At 44.8% G+C, this 19607-nt stretch overlaps 1 protein-coding gene across 2 annotated transcripts in view; it reads right to left on the bottom strand.

The window, feature by feature from the left end:
• The window catches only part of znf318 (zinc finger protein 318), a 51069-nt gene that overhangs the window by 4852 nt on the left and 26610 nt on the right, over window positions 1-19607 (bottom strand). Inside the window, exons 10-17 of one of the 2 annotated variants that reach the window (XM_079531623.1) lie at window positions 18514-19046; window positions 15476-15552; window positions 15169-15268; window positions 13558-13634; window positions 12373-12639; window positions 1946-2140; window positions 998-1097; window positions 198-316 (exon numbers count right to left, since the gene is read on the bottom strand). In XM_079531623.1, the coding sequence (XP_079387749.1) occupies window positions 198-316; window positions 998-1097; window positions 1946-2140; window positions 12373-12639; window positions 13558-13634; window positions 15169-15268; window positions 15476-15552; window positions 18514-19046 (1468 nt within the window). The remainder of the gene's footprint in view (window positions 1-197; window positions 317-997; window positions 1098-1945; window positions 2141-12372; window positions 12640-13557; window positions 13635-15168; window positions 15269-15475; window positions 15553-18513; window positions 19047-19607) is intronic. The other variant, XM_079531624.1, reaches the window with a different exon arrangement.

Here is a 19607-nt window from a genome sequence, read left to right as displayed (position 1 = left end):
ATCAACCAAGACAATACGTGTAAGTGCATCATTCGTATCTTGAAGAAAAAGCATTTAAAAATAATCATGAAGTTCTCCTAACATCTCTCCCTAGTAGAAATGCGTTACCTGTCAGACTCCTCAGATGCAAACAAAACCCTCCATTCGATCGACCGATCAATCGATCGATCGCCGGACGGACGGACGGTCCCACCCACCTTGTAGTTCTCGTTGTGGGCGTGCGTGGTCACGTGCTCCTCGGCACAGATGGCGTCTCCGAAGAAGGCGTGGCAGAGCGTGCAGAAGAAGCCTCGCACGGGCAGCAGGAACTCCGAGCCTGAGAGAGAGAGGGAGAGACATCGAGGCAAAGAGTTACCCTGAACGAGCATCCCAACAACGCTGTGCTGCCCTCATTCATGTTTACCTGGCTACCGCCAGCCAGCCGCGGGAGACGGCACAGCAACACACCTGCCATGAGATGACGACAGCCGGTTAGTCAGGGTCAGTCAACGTTCCATCTCATGACAATACAGAGATATGTGGTTTGGTTTCTTCCTTTTAAAAAACGGAAATATGAATATACAAGCACAATGCATCATGATATCCACGTGGGACTCCATGAGAACATTTCTTTTTTTTCTTTTTTTTGGGGGGGGGGGGGGGGGGGGGGGGGCGTGTGAAGGGACAGCGGAGCTCCCAACGCGAGTCCGTGGTGCAAACATCGGGGGCGTTTCAGAGCTTCGTTCAGAAGTCAAGAGGTTCTCTTTTAAAAGAAGACACACAACAACAGGAGGCAGCAGCGGCACCAGAACCAGAACCCGACAGCCAGACAGAAGCACCTGAAGGGAACCTGAAGGAAGGGGATTTACTACAACATTTAACAGCTCAAACATTTTCATTACAAAATTTAATTAATTAAAAAAAAAAACATGTTTTTCTTTTTTTTAAACACAAAAAGGATTTGGTTGAAATCCTTCCTGGTGGGTGATTGTTTTAACGGAGGAGGAAGTTTAAGTACCTTTGGCCGGCTTGGTCATCTTCTCCTGTCCAGAGTAGGTCTTATTGCTGCTGGTCTTGTTGGGGTTGGAGGCCCATGGTCTGTTGTAGGGGTCCAGAGTCTGTGTGTGTGGGGGAGGGGGGGGGGGGGGGGAGGTTTCCGGAATCACAAGTTAGGTCAGGTACGCAAACAAGTGTTCGATCAATAAAATGGCTTCAAAAGCTGTCGTTTTTTTTGGTTTTACATTACCAGGTACAAGTTTACAGCATTATGTTCTTATTGCCGTAGAGATTATATTCTCAATGCTGTATGATATTCTCGATACTGTAAAGTTTATACTGAATAATCAGAAATACTAAACACCATGAGTTACATTCCACTACGATGTCTATTATTAATTAACATCAAAGTGGCTCGACATCAAATCATAGGATTTGACGAAAACACAAGTCGATGTTAGTGATATTTGCTAATAAGACATAATCGCTATATTACCAAATATAAGAGTTATCAGAAATATATCCAACAACAGTCGAATGCTTTATTAGCATTATCACTAACAAAGGAAGAGAATGCTTTATTAGCATTATCACTAACAAAGGAAGAGAATGCTTTATTAGCATTATCACTAACAAAGGAAGAACAGAATATATGAAGCGTGGTCCTTTGATACGACCCGTGGAAACATAAAACCATTGACATATTATATTTTACGTTCTTCATAAGCCTCGGTAACGCAACACAACACGACCACATAACACTGCATTTCAGAACGCGCTCCCAGCCCTTACAAAATGTTAAACACAAGTGACACACAATGTACGAATGAATGAACGAACTATCGCAAAGGGCTTTTTGAGTGCTTAGAAACAAAAATGCAATTAATTATGAATTAATTTATAATAATAATAATAATATCTCAGGGTTGTTCGTTGGTGGGAACGAACGAGCCCTGTGCGTGTCACAAACCTTCCGGTGAGATTTGCAGTGCAAGTGAGTGAAAAAATCGAACATGGATCCCGAGGTGACGTTACAGTTGTGGCACCAGTGATTCCCCGCGTCGTAATATTCAAACAGGTCGGTGGGGGGCGGGGCCTTGGCGCCGACGGACAGCTCTCCTTTGTCCGAAGTCGACAGGTTTTTCGACGATGCGGCGCCGCTCTGCTAAGAAACACACGTTTATCGGGAGTTAGTTTGGACAGGAACACACACACACACACAGAAAGACGCACGCACACACACACACACGCGCACAATCACGCACAAGTGCAGAAAACATCTGAAGAATTGATTTGTTTAAACTCTCAGCCCCTCAAAATATAAAATCTCTTACCTTCGTCTGAGTCGCTCTGGGTCCCACAAGACAGGATGAAGTTACTCAAACCGATATTTACGGAAATCCTTCTTAGGAAATCCAAGTCTTATTCTTTAAATTATTATTTAGGCGCTCATTTCTGTCTCATGACGACAGATTTAAATTGACTGGGTCCAGCGCTGAGGACCGATTTATAAAACAATCCCATGTTGACAGCCTCGTAATCGCGTTAACATTATAATTAACTTTCGACCATTTCAATCAGTCTCTGCATCAAAGGTTCATAATATCCCAATTGATTGTTTCATTTTAAATCTCGCCTGATGCTGATTTTGACTTTTTTGCACTAGCCCATATCAAAAAAGCATATGGGGTAAGACACGCCCCCTGACAACTTTAACTTTTAAGCATTACATTGAAGGAAAACTCAACAAAAACAACAACGGTTTATCTGTGAACAACAAGTTTACGAGACTCGGCCCTCTGTTCCTGCCCCTCAGAACAGAACGTTAATAAGAATAATGACAATCGGTCACACGTAAATAAACGTGTTCCATCAGGGCTGTTCCCGGCGAGCATGAGAAGGATATAAATATAATTATATGGTTATTAGTTCTAGTTGGTTATGATGTTTGTAGTCTCGTGTGGCCAGACTGTTGCCTCTTGCAATGTCCAAATGCTTCCGTCACAGTCTGGAGCAACGGAAGCTCTGATCATGAGTCCAATATAAATGCTTCCGTCGTACAGTCTGGAGCAACGGAAGCTCTGATCATGAGTCAAATATTAATGCTTCCGTCGTACAGTCTGGAGCAACGGAAGCTCTGATCATGAGTCAAATATAAATGCTTCCGTCGTACAGTCTGGAGCAACGGAAGCTCTGATCATGAGTCAAATATAAATGCTTCCGTCGTACAGTCTGGAGCAACGGAAGCTCTGATCATGAGTCAAATATAAATGCTTCCGTCGTACAGTCTGGAGCAACGGAAGCTCTGATCATGAGTCAAATATAAATGCTTCCGTCATACAGTCTGGAGCAACGGAAGCTCTGATCATGAGTAAAATATAAATGCTTCCGTCATACAGTCTGGAGCAACGGAAGCTCTGATCATGAGTAAAATATAAATGATTCCGTCATACAGTCTGGAGCAACGGAAGCTCTGATCATGAGTCAAATATAAATGCTTCCGTCATACAGTCTGGAGCGACAGAAGCTCTGATCATGAGTAAAATATAAATGCTTCCGTCATATAGTCTGGAGCAACGGACGCTCTGATCATGAGTCAAATATAAATGCTTCCGTCATACAGTCTGGAGCGACGGAAGCTCTGATCATGAGTAAAATATAAAGTGTCTTTACAGTCTGCCCAAATGTATCCTAATATAAATAGAAAACATCTAAGCATATATACTATAGCTTGTTGCTTAGCAGAAAAGGGAAAAAAATGTAAAGATATTTTAAAATATATCTTCGTGAACGGAAATAGCAGCATCCCTACTCGGATTTCCAGACTCTATATAGCATTTGGAGATTGTGGAATAGTTGTCTGGCTACGAGAGACTATGATGCTCGGGGTGAAAAGCTGTAGGACAGGTCAGAGGTCATGATGACAAACATCTCCACATATTCATGGGTTATCACATGGATCACCTGGATCTGTTGAACACACCTTTAGGCCTGTCACAATTATGACATAATCACAATTATGTGAGATAATTCTTGGTGCAAAATCGTCAATCGTTTCCATGTCGAAAAAACAGATCTACAAGCTTGTAGATCAACTATTTACGCCATTTAAAAATCTTAAAAAATAATTTGTCATTGACGTATCTGCCCTGTAAAAGGAACCAGAAGAAATACAAATTGTAACGTTCTATTGTTAAATGCAAAAAAACAACTAAACATTAAATCGTTATATTTGGGTGACAACTAATGGTCAACTTAAATGTATAATGGTGACAGCCCTAAGTACCGTTTCATTGTTTCATCACCAAAACGTTGACATATTCATTCATATCGTTAAATACTGTAACACAAACAGCACCATGTGACTAAAACTAAAGGTCTTAGTCACCAAGTTAACATTCTATAATCTATACAGTAGTTCATTTATCTTCAATTCGTCTGCCGGGTGGAAAACTCAGACGTCTAAAACTGTTACTGATCAGGATTATATATATTTTTTAAAACAGCGAAACGTAGCAGATCTACAAGCTCAAAACGCGTCGACCCGCGTCGAGTTTCAAGCTTGCAGATCTGTTACTTTTATGTGATGCTGTAGTGTGATAATCAATGGATGAATTTATGAAAAAAAACACAAAACGTTAAAATGTGGAGATAAGATTCTGCCCGACAATAATAACCAGTAATAACAATAATAACCAGTGATCAATGAATGGAATTGAAAGAACACACATCATGGCAACAGAAACGTATTCCCTCACCGCCACTGACCATTGGTTAGGTTCTGAAAGCTGCAACCCATAATGATTTACGTTTGAATGAAAACACTCTCACTAAGAGCAGACTGTACGTAGCGTATGTTCACCCCATTCGACTGGTATCATACCATTGAATGGGGCCAGTATGGCCGTTATCATACCAACTTATGGGCCCAGTATGTCCATACTGGCATACTCACTGTTTCAGTATGTCATTATCAGCGATTGTCATTATCACTGATGTCCTGACGGAGGCGCGCCGTGTCTGGTGGCCTTGAGCTACGTGAGGCACCGCCGCGCGAGGCGCTAGCCGAGCAGAGCGTTGCGACGGCCACCAGACCCGACTCAGCGCCGTCCGAGTTACGTCCCGATAGGCAGAGAATAGTATATATTAGTAGCCCCTAGTTTCCATGCGCCGACAATAGTTGGAAATGACACGTCCACCAGGGGGAAACCTTGACCAGGCTATGGTGAGTATGCCAGTATGGCCATACTGGGCCCATAAGAAGGTATGATAACGGTCGAATCGGCTGGTATGTTAATACGATTGAACTAATACAACTGCATAAGGGCCGATTCATACTCCTATTTTAGAGCCGAATAAAAGTGGGTTCGGCTCTGTAGAGCCTACAATGTGGGGGGGGGCGGGTACCGTCCTAAAGTCGTCTCTTCGGTGCTACTGAAAATTTCCGACGAGCCGAAATCATTTCGGCACTACAGCGGTGAAATAGGAGTATGAATTGGCCCCTCCACTCAAGCGAGAAGTCCCCGATAGCACAACAGTAGAAGTGTGTGTGACTGGCGAGGATCCCAGATGAACCTTATGGATTGCAGCTTTTATTATTATATATATTTGTATATCTATATTGTGTATAATATATCCACCCATCTAGCTACATACTCACCTGTCCTCGACAACTGTCTAAATACGGCCCAGTAACTAACTGGAACATATCTGTACATATCTGCTCTTATTCTGTAATCTGTACCCAGGGAGAGCTGCTCTTATTCTGTAATCTGTACCCAGGGAGAGCTGCTCTTATTCTGTAATCTGTACCCAGGTAGAGCTGCTCTTATTCTGTAATCTGTACCCAGGGAGAGCTGCTCTTATTCTGTAATCTGTACCCAGGGAGAGCTGCTCTTATTCTGTAATCTGTACCCAGGTAGAGCTGCTCTTATTCTGTAATCTGTACCCAGGTAGAGCTGCTCTTATTCTGTAATCTGTACCCAGGTAGAGCTGCTCTTATTCTGTAATCTGTACCCAGGTAGAGCTGCTCTTATTCTGTAATCTGTACCCAGGGAGAGCTGCTCTTATTCTGTAATCTGTACCCAGGTAGAGCTGCTCTTATTCTGTAATCTGTACCCAGGGAGAGCTGCTCTTATTCTGTAATCTGTACCCAGGGAGAGCTGCTCTTATTCTGTAATCTGTACCCAGGTAGAGCTGCTCTCAGACGGTAATCGTACTAATCTATTAGGATACCAGGGCCTTTCAAACGTGAAGCGAGGAACGCAGGCGTTGTCGCCTGGACCAACGACAGGTCTCCTCCAGGTCTGTTGAAGAGGGGTGCGACAACGCAAGCGTAAAAAAAAAAAGCTAAACAGTATCCAGGTCTGGTGAGTCGCGGGCGTGTGCATGAAACAAGCACGCTCGCAACAAATGCACGGGACCGCGCTCACGTAAATACGCTTGCGTTGTCGCACCGCGACTGCTCCCCAGTGTCGCTTCACGTTTGAAAGGCCCTTAACACTGTTGAAACTCTTCTCTACAGAGCACTGAAGTCTGTTGAAACTCTTCTCTACAGAGCACTGAAGTCTGTTGAAACTCTTCTCTACAGAGCACTGAAGTCTTCAGTGTTGAAACTCTTCTCTACAGAGCACTGAAGTCTTCAGTGTTGAAACTCTTCTCTACAGACGACTGAAGTCTTCAGTGTTGAAACTCTTCTCTACAGAGCACTGAAGTCTTCAGTGTTGAAACTCTTCTCTACAGAGCACTGAAGTCTTCAGTGTTGAAACTCTTCTCTACAGAGCACTGACGTCTTCAGTGTTGAAACTCTTCTCTACAGACCACTGAAGTCTTCAGTGTTGAAACTCTTCTTTACAGAGCACTGAAGTCTTCAGTGTTGAAACTCTTCTCTACAGAGCACTGAAGTCTTCAGTGTTGAAACTCTTCTCTACAGAGCACTGAAGTCTTCAGTGTTGAAACCCTTCTCTACAGAGCACTGAAGTCTTCAGTGTTGAAACTCTTCTCTACAGACCACTGAAGTCTTCAGTGTTGAAACTCTTCTCTACAGAACACTGAAGTCTTCAGTGTTGAAACTCTTCTCTACAGAACACTGAAGTCTTCAGTATTGAAACTCTTCTCTACAGACCACTGAAGTCTTCAGTGTTGCGTAATAGACTGATCAGGGTTCTACTAGGGACGGAACCCAGAACCCATATATAGACTGATCAGGGTTCTACTAGGGACGGAACCCAGAACCCATATATAGACTGATCAGGGTTCTACTAGGGATGGGACCCAGAACCCATATATAGACTGATCAGGGTTCTACTAGGGACGGGACCCAGAACCCATATATAGACTGATCAGGGTTCTACTAGGGACGGGACCCAGAACCCATATATAGACTGATCAGGGTTCTACTAGGGACGGGACCCAGAAACCATATATAGACTGATCAGGGTTCTACTAGGGACGGGACCCAGAACCCATATATAGACTGATCAGGGTTCTACTAGGGACGGGACCCAGAACCCATATATAGACTGATCAGGGTTCTACTAGGGACGGGACCCAGAACCCATATATAGACTGATCAGGGTTCTACTAGGGACGGGACCCAGAACCCATATATAGACTGATCAGGGTTCTACTAGGGACGGGACCCAGAACCCATATAGGAAGGAACCAGTACGGGCTCCCAGTAGAAGGCAAGGTTACAATGGCTAGACTAAACATGGTCCATACAATGAAATACGGAGAGAGGTCCCAACAGTCTTAAAGGAGAATTCCATGCTAGAAGGCTTTCTTACCTTTCTTACCTTTCTTTGTAGTCGTTACGTCTCCACCAAAGAGGTCCAGGTGTTTTTTTGTGCAAAAACTCCTTATTGGCTATTTCCCCTACCATAAGCCCTCAATGAATTGCATTGAATGGGAATTGAATGGGGCAATGGGGTGTTGTGCTAATTTGCTTATTTCCATCGAAATAAGTAGTAAAGTGTTCCGCTTGGGATACTATTTACATTATGAAGAGAGGATATATACAAAAAAAAATATTTTTGAGCGATGGAAATAAGCGAATTAGCACAACACCCCATAGCCCTATTCAATTCAATGCAATTAATTGAGGGCTTATGGTAGGGGAAATAGCCAATAATGCGCTTTTGCACAAAATAACACCTGGACCTCTTTGGTGGGGACGTAACAACTACAAATAAAGGTAAGAAAGCCTTCTAGTATGGAATTCTCCTTTAAACAGAAGACTAAACAATGGTTACTGGGAAAGGTTCCCCTATAAAGTGTCATCTTAGAGGGAAGGATAGGGTCGTACTTGTTGTGTTGTGTATGTAATGTGTATGTACTGTTATGTATTTGTGATGTATTTTAAAGTATTGTTCCGTTCAGTGTGAGAGGACCTCAGTGGAAATAAGTCTTTGGACTTTACTGTGAAATCCTTGAATCGCTGATTATAATGATGTATTATGATTGCTTTTCTAAATGAATCAAATCAAATCAAAGAAATCCAGAAGACATTTTTTAAATTTCGATGTCAGGCCTAAATGGGTTAAGTCTACACGACTGAAACCCACTGCTGTGGTTCCACTGGTCTGTGGTCTGTGGTTACACTGGTCTGTGGTCTGTGGTTCCACTGGTCTGTGGTCTGTGGTTACACTGGTCTGTGGTTCCACTGGTCTGTGGTCTGTGGTTCCACTGGTCTGTGGTCTGTGGTTACACTGGTCTGTGGTTACACTGGTCTGTGGTTCCACTGGTCTGTGGTCTGTGGTTCCACTGGTCTGTGGTCTGTGGTTACACTGGTCTGTGGTCTGTGGTTACACTGGTCTGTGGTCTGTGGTTACACTGGTCTGTGGTCTGTGGTTACACTGGTCTGTGGTCTGTGGTTACACTGGTCTGTGGTTACACTGGTCTGTGGTTACACTGGTCTGTGGTCTGTGGTTACACTGGTCTGTGGTTACACTGGTCTGTGGTCTGTGGTTACACTGGTCTGTGGTCTGTGGTTACACTGGTCTGTGGTCTGTGGTTACACTGGTCTGTGGTTACACTGGTCTGTGGTTACACTGGTCTGTGGTCTGTGGTTACACTGGTCTGTGGTCTGTGGTTACACTGGTCTGTGGTCTGTGGTTACACTGGTCTGTGGTCTGTGGTTACACTGGTCTGGTGTCTGTGGTTACACTGGTCTGTGGTTACACTGGTCTGTGGTCTGTGGTTACACTGGTCTGTGGTCTGTGGTTACACTGGTCTGTGTGACGTAGACTGATCTCTGATCTGCTGTGGTTACACTGGTCTGTGTGACGTAGACTGATCTCTGATCTGCTGTGGTTACACTGGTCTGTGTGACGTAGACTGATCTCTGATCTGCTGTGGTTACACTGGTCTGTGTGACGTAGACTGATCTCTGATCTGCTGTGGTTACACTGGTCTGTGTGACGTAGACTGATCTCCTTTAACCCATTTTGACCTGAGATCAGATTATGAAAAAGCTATGTTTCTTTGTCAGTCGTTCTTCGATTTTTCAAAAATAGCAGACCTGCAAGCTCGTAGCGCGCCACTCGGTGGCGCGCTATGAGCTTGTAGATCTGCTATTTTTCAATAGCAGATCATAACATAACATAATGCTAACACCAAAAGGGGTTCCCGCCCAGAATGGGTTAGACTAGTCTCCATAGTAAAGGGGTTCCCGCCCAGAATGGGTTAGACTAGTCTCCATAATAAAGGGGTTCCCGCCCAGAATGGGTTAGACTAGTCTCCATAAAAGGGGTTCCCGCCCAGAATGGGTTAGACTAGTCTCCATAAAAGGGGTTCCCGCCCAGAATGGGTTAGACTAGTCTCCATAATAAAGGGGTTCCCGCCCAGAATGGGTTAGACTAGTCTCCATAATAAAGGGGTTCCCGCCCAGAATGGGTTAGACTAGTCTCCAGAATGAAGGGGTTCCCGCCCAGAATGGGTTAGACTAGTCTCCATAGTAAAGGGGTTCCCACCCAGAATGGGTTAGACTAGTCTCCATAATAAAGGGGTTCCCACCCAGAATGGGTTAGACTAGTCTCCATAGTAAAGGGGTTCCCGCCCAGAATGGGTTAGACTAGTCTCCATAGTAAAGGGGTTCCCACCCAGAATGGGTTAGACTAGTCTCCATAATAAAGGGGTTCCCGCCCAGAATGGGTTAGACTAGTCTCCATAATAAAGGGGTTCCCACCCAGAATGGGTTAGACTAGTCTCCATAATAAAGGGGTTCCCACCCAGAATGGGTTAGACTAGTCTCCATAGTAAAGGGGTTCCCGCCCAGAATGGGTTAGACTAGTCTCCATAGTAAAGGGGTTCCCACCCAGAATGGGTTAGACTAGTCTCCATAATAAAGGGGTTCCCACCCAGAATGGGTTAGACTAGTCTCCATAGTAAAGGGGTTCCCGCCCAGAATGGGTTAGACTAGTCTCCATAATAAAGGGGTTCCCACCCAGAATGGGTTAGACTAGTCTCCATAGTAAAGGGGTTCCCACCCAGAATGGGTTAGACTAGTCTCCATAATAAAGGGGTTCCCACCCAGAATGGGTTAGACTAGTCTCCATAGTAAAGGGGTTCCCGCCCAGAATGGGTTAGACTAGTCTCCAGAATGGGTTAGACTAGTCTCCAGAATGGGTTAGACTAGTCTCCAGAATGGGTTAGACTAGTCTCCAGAATGGGTTAGACTAGTCTCCAGAATGGGTTAGACTAGTCTCCATAATTCTAAAATGTAGACGCGGTCACGGGTCATAGCTAGGGTTCATATTTATTATATAAACATCAATTACATTTAAAATGTTACAAAAACAAAGATACTATAAATACTATAAATGGCTTTCCAAACTACTTTCAACGATTGAGATAAATTTAGTCCAAGTTATCCTGTTTCACAGTTATATTACATTGTGTGTGGTAGCATTTTATATTCCGTTAAACCCTACTAATGACCTTTGACCTTTAGAACACTGGTTCTCCACATCGGGTTCCGGGGACCAGCTGGGGATGTGTACACTCAAAGAGCGTACAAATGGAACCACATATTTGGTTCCATTTGTATGCTTAATGTAAGTGACTCTGGATTAAGAGGGTCTGCTAAATGCCTAAATTGTAATTGTAAATTGTACGCCCTTCATTTTACAGTGTAGATTGGGGTCCCAGAGATGTTTTTTTTAAAAAGCCCAATTGTCCCGTTTGTAAAGGGTCCATCCTAGGGACCGGCAATTAAATTGTCTGGCCTTTTTTTTTTTTTTTAATATACAGAACAAGATCATATCGGTTAGTATCGGTTATGGCTGCGGCCATAACAATGAACTATACTGGATATCAATAGAGCACCGAAGTCTGACGTCAATATCGCTAGAGGGCGCAAATCCACGGGTTCATGTACTTTTTATTTGCATTGTAATCCCCATAGGGGGGGGATCTTAGATCGCCTCATATAAGAACTGTTTTATTTGCATTGTAATCCCCATAGGGGGGATCTTAGATCGCCTCATATAAGAACTGTTTTATTTGCATTGTAATCCCCATAGGGGGGATCTTAGATCGCCTCATATAAGAACTGTTTTATTTGCATTGTAATCCCCATAGGGGGGGGATCTTAGATCGCCTCATATAAGAACTGTTTTATTTGCATTGTAATCCCCATAGGGGGGGGATCTTAGATCGCCTCATATAAGAACTGTTTTATTTGCATTGTAATCCCCATGGGGGGGGATCTTAGATCACCTCATATAAGAACTGTGTTTTATTTGCATTGTAATCCCCATAGGGGGGATCTTAGATCGCCTCATATAAGAACTGTGTTTGAAAAATGAACATGTCATCCCGGCTGTTTCACTCATATGGATATGAAGAATCAACTGAATGAGAGAAAACGCTATTGTTACTGCTGCTGAATTAGTTACATTTTCGCTAGAAACAGACTGTATCATATATGACTGACTGACTGTCATAAACGATACAGAGACACCTCCCTGGCAATATCGCCGAGACAGCTTGTTTATTTTTGGACCACAACGCTTATATGAGACGATTTCAAGATCACCCCATGTTATTCTCCATAGAGAAATTACTCCCGTGAACCAGGGGAATCGAGGGGATGAGCGAGTGACGTCAGGACATTAGAACCAGGGGATGAGCGAGTGACGTCAGGACTTTAGAACCAGGGGATGAGCGAGTGACGTCAGGACTTTAGAACCAGGGGATGAGCGAGTGACGTCAGGACTTTAGAACCAGGGGATGAGCGAGTGACGTCAGGACTTGGGCGCTCTATATCGACCATCCCTAAGTCCATTTGGAGCGCTGCTGGGCCCCGGTGGCCAGAGGTCGAGAGGTGTAGTTCCTGCCGTGTGCCTGGTGGTGGCGCTACACTACACCTAAATGGTGGTGGATGCGTTTTACTACCTTGGCCGCTCCGTCGGTCGCTGACCGCTGCTCGCCAGGACTGGCGCCTCGCTCGCGTTTGCTCTTCTTCTGCGGTGGCGGAGACTCCTCCTCCGGCTCCTCCCCCTCCTCCTCCTTCTTGACGCTGGCCGGTGGCCGGGCGGGGCGGCGCGGCCGGTCGGACGGCGTCAGGCCCAAGATGGACGCCACCTTGTCCACCTCCGAGCGCTTCCTCTCCGCCGCCTCGTGCTCCTTACGGAGCTCAGAGATCTGGCTCATTACCTCCTCCTGCAGGACGGGAGGGGGAACGCAGTGGCATTCATGGGAAGGGTTTATTGTGTCGCTTATTTAAGGGTTTATTGAGCATTCATGGTTGTGCATTTATGTAAAGCGCTTTTTATCCAAAGCGCTTTACATAGATTGATGTGCATTATATTCGTCCATTCACCCATATTCTTTCAGAGTGAACGTTTTTTGGGGGGGGGGGGGGGGGGGGGGGGGTCCCTGGAAGTTGGACCAACACATTTTCAGATGGGGGTCCGCAGCCAATTACATATAATGTTTGGGGTCCTTGACATGAAAAAGGTTGAGAACCACCTTTGAAACATGAGGTTTTCAGAAAACTGTTCTAAAGAAAGTCTAAAACCTGTTCGGCCGATTCTAAAGAAAGTCTTCTAAAACCTGTTAGGCCGATTCTAAAGAAAGTCTAAAACCTGTTAGGCCGATTCTAAAGAAAGTCTAAAACCTGTTAGGCCGATTCTAAAGAAAGTCTAAAACCTGTTAGGCCGATTCTAAAGAAAGTCTAAAACCTGTTAGGCCGATTCTAAAGAAAGTCTAAAACCTGTTAGGCCGATTCTAAAGAAAGTCTTCTAAAACCTGTTAGGCCGATTCTAAAGAAAGTCTAAAACCTGTTAGGCCGATTCTAAAGAAAGTCTTCTAAAACCTGTTAGGCCGATTCTAAAGAAAGTCTTCTAAAACCTGTTAGGCCGATTCTAAAGAAAGTCTAAAACCTGTTAGGCCGATTCTAAAGAAAGTCTTCTAAAACCTGTTAGGCCGATTCTAAAGAAAGTCTAAAACCTGTTAGGCCGATTCTAAAGAAAGTCTTCTAAAACCTGTTAGGCCGATTCTAAAGAAAGTCTAAAACCTCAGTCCTGAATGGGTTAACTGCGTTGGGTACAGCATGTGTAAAGGTCAAAGGTCACATACCTGCAGGCGGCTGATCTCTGACAGCAGAGGATCTTTATGACCGTCTTTCTCTCTACGCTTCTTCCTGAGGAGCTCACCTAGCGCGCGCGCGCGCGCACGCACGCACACGCACACACACACACACACACACACACACACACACACACACACACACACACACACACACACACACACACACACACACACACACACACACACACACACACACACACACACACACACACACACACACACACACACACACACACACACACACACACACACACACACACACACGAATCTCAATCACAGATTCTAATCAAAACAAGCGTTTTTTTTTTACGTCCGTCGCGGTGCAACAAACCATGCGGGTGGTCGGCGATCCTCCCGCGATAGAATTGGTCAGCCGTTTGCTAACGTCCGGTCAAGCCTGGGGTGTTTGTTTCCCTTGTAAAGGCCTCCTATAAGAGGCTCAAATAACGGGCCACGTGAATGGATTGACCCTATTGGCCTGAATATAAAACCCAATGGAAATATCCTAATAAACAGGGTGGTATTATAATTAAGCAATAAGCTACGAGAGGTCTCAGGTTATCGGGTATTTTACAATGTCTGGGAGGCATAGGCAGACCCGACGCACAGCGGAGGGTCTTCTACCTCCCAGCCATTGTAAAATACCCGATAAGCTGGGCCTCGAGTGGCTTATTGCTTTTCTAAAACGGTTACAAAAATATAGCAATATTAACCTAATGAAACTATTAAATTCACAAAAGTAGCTACGCTTTGCGCCACCAGAGCGAGCCACATCACTTCCTTGTTTTGCTCGGCAAGTAGGCTATGTGACGGGAGAATAGCGCTTGATGTCTTTACGGGGCTGCCTGGAGCCACACATTCACAGTCATAATGAGCCGGGCGGTGCTTAGACGCCCGCACGGCATGGGTTCGTAAGGCAATCAAGCGCTCCCCGTCCCCAGTACAGCTACAGAGGTGCGGAATCAGCTGCGAATGATATAAAGTGATTGAAGGTGTGGGTTATCGGTGAAATTTACAACGGTCACGTGACGGTAACCAGCCAATCAGAATCAAGTATTGGGACTAACCGTTTTAGAATCAGGGACTAGAGACTAGTTGACATTCAATGTTCTTTTTCCTTCTTCTTGAAAAATGGGGCTCGTCTTATAATGAGTCGTCTTATATTTGGGACAATCAGTCAAAGTGTTAACAATACTGTAATTAAACTCTTGAGAGCCATTTGGTTTCATGCTATGCTCTCAACAGTTACAGATCTAGGGGTCCATTTGGTTACCAGTGGTGGTCCCCGGACCCCCTGGTCTGGAACACCAGCATACAGCTGTGGAGAGAGACCCTGGTCTAGAACACCAGAGGCCCTTGAGCAAGGCAGTGGTTGCTGGTCCAGAACAACCCTTGAGCAAGGCAGTGGTTGCTGGTCCAGAACAACCCTTGAGCAAGGCAGTGGTTGCTGGTCCAGAACAACCCTTGAGCAAGGCAGTGGTTGCTGGTCCAGAACAACCCTTGAGCAAGGCAGTGGTTGCTGGTCCAGAACAACCCTTGAGCAAGGCAGTGGTTGCTGGTCCAGAACAACCCTTGAGCAAGGCAGTGGTTGCTGGTCACCTTGCTGCTTCCTCAGTCTCTCCAGTTCCTTCATCAGATATTCTTTCTTCTTCATACGGATGTCTCTCTCCGTCCGAAGCTTCTCCCTCTCTTCTAGAACCTACCGCGCGCGCACACACACACACACACACACACACACAGATAAACGCACACACGCACGCACACACACACACACACACACACACACACACACACACACACGATATTATATCACATAATCATATTAATCAATAATGTTAATATGTGTTAATTAAAAGATGACCAGGCATATCGCGTTGCGTTGAGTCTTGGAGTGTTTCGAGCAAACCTTTTGTTTCTGACTCTGGTTGTTCTGCTCATCAGACACACTGGAATCTTGACTTGTTCTGCTTTCCCTCTGTAAAGCTGAGAGAAATATATACATGTTTATATCTCTGTAAACATTATGTTTATATCTCTGTAAAGCTGATATATAAACATTATGTTTATATCTCTGTAAAGCTGATATATAAACATTGTGTTTATATCTCTGTAAAGCTGATATGTAAACATTATGTTTATATCTCTGTAAAGCTGAGAGAAATATATACATGTTTATATCTCTGTAAACATTATGTTTATATCTCTGTAAAGCTGATATGTAAACATTATGTTTATATCTCTGTAAAGCTGATATATAAACATTGTGTTTATATCTGTAAAGCTGATAGAAATATTATGTTTATATATCTGTAAAGCTGATATAAACATTATGTTTATATATCTGTAAAGCTGATATGTAAACATTATGTTTATATCTCTGTAAAGCTGATATGTAAACATTGTTTATATCTCTGTAAAGCTGATATGTAAACATTATGTTTATATCTCTGTAAAGCTGATATGTAAACATTATGTTTATATCTCTGTAAAGCTGATATATAAACATTGTGTTTATATATCTGTAAAGCTGATATAAACATTATGTTTATATATCTGTAAAGCTGATATAAACATTATGTTTATATATCTGTAAAGCTGATATGTAAACATTATGTTTATATATCTGTAAAGCTGATATGTAAACATTATGTTTATATCTCTGTAAAGCTGATATGTAAACATTATGTTTATATATATGTAAAGCTGATATGTAAACATTATGTTTATATATCTGTAAAGCTGATATAAACAGTATGTTTATATCTCTGTAAAGCTGATATAAACATTATGTTTATATCTCTGTAAAGCTGAGAGAAACATTATGTTTTATACAGATGGGATAATGGGTTCCATTTCAGAACCAGACACGTGGTTTACTGGTCTAACCCTGGTCAGACTGGACTAGTTTACTGGTCTAACCCTGGTCAGACTGGACTAGTTTACTGGTCTAACCCTGGTCTGGTTTACTGGTCTAACCCTGGTCAGACTGGACTAGTTTACTGGTCTAACCCTGGTCAGACTGGACTGGTTTACTGGTCTAACCCTGGTCAGACTGGACTGGTTTACTGGTCTAACCCTGGTCAGACTGGACTAGTTTACTGGTCTAACCCTGGTCAGACTGGACTAGATTACTGGTCTAACCCTGGTCAGACTGGACTAGTTTACTGGTCTAACCCTGGTCAGACTGGACTAGTTTACTGGTCTAACCCTGGTTAGACTGGACTAGTTTACTGGTCTAACCCTGGTCTGGTTTACTGGTCTAACCCTGGTCAGACTGGACTAGTTTACTGGTCTAACCCTGGTCTGGTGTACTGGTCTAACCCTGGTCAGACTGGACTGGTTTACTGGTCTAACCCTGGTCAGACTGGACTGGTTTACTGGTCTAACCCTGGTCAGACTGGACTGGTTTACTGGTCTAACCCTGGTCAGACTGGACTGGTTTACTGGTCTAACCCTGGTCAGACTGGACTAGTTTACTGGTCTAACCCTGGTCAGACTGGACTAGTTTACTGGTCTAACCCTGGTCAGACTGGACTAGTTTACTGGTCTAACCCTGGTCAGACTGGACTAGTTTACTGGTCTAACCCTGGTCTGGTTTACTGGTCTAACCCTGGTCAGACTGGACTGGTTTACTGGTCTAACCCTGGTCAGACTGGACTGGTTTACTGGTCTAACCCTGGTCAGACTGGACTGGTTTACTGGTCTAACCCTGGTCAGACTGGACTAGTTTACTGGTCTAACCCTGGTCAGACTGGACTAGTTTACTGGTCTAACCCTGGTCTGGTTTACTGGTCTAACCCTGGTCAGACTGGACTAGTTTACTGGTCTAACCCTGGTCAGACTGGACTGGTTTACTGGTCTAACCCTGGTCAGACTGGACTGGTTTACTGGTCTAACCCTGGTCAGACTGGACTGGTTTACTGGTCTAACCCTGGTCAGACTGGACTGGTTTACTGGTCTAACCCTGGTCAGACTGGACTAGTTTACTGGTCTAACCCTGGTCAGACTGGACTAGTTTACTGGTCTAACCCTGGTCAGACTGGACTAGTTTACTGGTCTAACCCTGGTCTGGTTTACTGGTCTAACCCTGGTCAGACTGGACTGGTTTACTGGTCTAACCCTGGTCAGACTGGACTGGTTTACTGGTCTAACCCTGGTCAGACTGGACTGGTTTACTGGTCTAACCCTGGTCAGACTGGACTAGTTTACTGGTCTAACCCTGGTCAGACTGGACTAGTTTACTGGTCTAACCCTGGTCAGACTGGACTGGTTTACTGGTCTAACCCTGGTCAGACTGGACTAGTTTACTGGTCTAACCCTGGTCAGACTGGACTAGTTTACTGGTCTAACCCTGGTCAGACTGGACTGGTTTACTGGTCTAACCCTGGTCAGACTGGACTGGTTTACTGGTCTAACCCTGGTCAGACTGGACTGGTTTACTGGTCTAACCCTGGTCAGACTGGACTGGTTTACTGGTCTAACCCTGGTCAGACTGGACTGGTTTACTGGTCTAACCCTGGTCAGACTGGACTAGTTTACTGGTCTAACCCTGGTCAGACTGGACTAGTTTACTGGTCTAACCCTGGTCAGACTGGACTAGTTTACTGGTCTAACCCTGGTCAGACTGGACTGGTTTACTGGTCTAACCCTGGTCAGACTGGACTAGTTTACTGGTCTAACCCTGGTCAGACTGGACTGGTTTACTGGTCTAACCCTGGTCAGACTGGACTAGTTTACTGGTCTAACCCTGGTCAGACTGGACTGGTTTACTGGTCTAACCCTGGTCAGACTGGACTGGTTTACTGGTCTTACCGTGGTCAGACTGGACTAGTTTACTGGTCTAACCCTGGTCAGACTGGACTGGTTTACTGGTCTAACCCTGGTCAGACTGGACTGGTTTACTGGTCTAACCCTGGTCAGACTGGACTAGTATACTGGTCTTACCGTGGTCATTGTGCACAGTCTTCATGTAGGGCTGCTTGTAGGGGTCCAGGGGGGTCTTGTAGGGGTCCGGGGCGGTCTTGTAGGGGTCGGGGGGGCTGCCGTACTCGTCCCTGGGACTCTGCTGCTGCGCGTGGGGGGGCGGGGGCACCATGCCGGGGGGAGGGTACATGGGCGGCCACTGCTGGGGCATGTAGGGCATGTAGTAGCCGGGCGGCGGGTAGTTGGGGGGCACCATGCCGGGGGGAGGGGTCTGCCCGTACGGGTGGGGGTGCTGGATGGGCTGGGGGTGCTGCTGGGTGGGGGGTGGGGCGGCGGCGGGGGCCAGGGGGGGGGCAGGGGGCTGTTTCTCCCCCTTGGCCTCCTTGCCGCTGCGGGTCAGGGAGGAGGAGGAGGAGGGAGGGGAGCGGTTGCGGCGCGTCGTGGTGTTGGTGGCGTTGGTCGCCGTGCGGCTGCGGCTGTCGTCCTCGCTGCTCCAGCTGCGACCGCGGCTGCCCCGACTGCTGCTGCGGCTGCTGTCTGAGCTGCGACTGTCACTGTGGAGATATACGATATGTTACTGTAATACTACGATATGTTACTGTAATACTATGATATGTTACTGTAATACTACGATATGTTACTGTAATACTACGATATGTTACTGTAATACTACGATATGTTACTGTAATACTACGATGTTACTGTAATACAATACATTACTGCTGCTGTCTGAGCTGCGACTGTCACTGTAATATACGATAATGTTACTGTAATACAATACATTACTGTAATACTACGATATGTTACTGTAATACAATACATTACTGTAATACAATACATTACTGCTGCTGACTGAGCTGCGACTGTCACTGTGGAGATATACGATATGTTACTGTAATACTATGATATGTTACTGTAATACTACGATGTGTTACTGTAATATTACAATATGTTACTGTAATACTACGATATGTTACTGTAATACTACGATATGTTACTGTAATACAATACATTACTGCTGCTGTCTGAGCTGCGACTGTCACTGTAATATACGATAATGTTACTGTAATACTACGATATGTTACTGTAATACAATACATTACTGCTGCTGTCTG

The sequence above is a fragment of the Electrona antarctica genome (genome assembly GCF_951216825.1).
Source record: "Electrona antarctica genome assembly, contig: scaffold_210, whole genome shotgun sequence".
NCBI lineage: Eukaryota > Metazoa > Chordata > Actinopteri > Myctophiformes > Myctophidae > Electrona > Electrona antarctica.
Note: the sequence above shows the minus strand (reverse complement) of the source record. Positions and strands in the feature narration are given on the sequence as shown.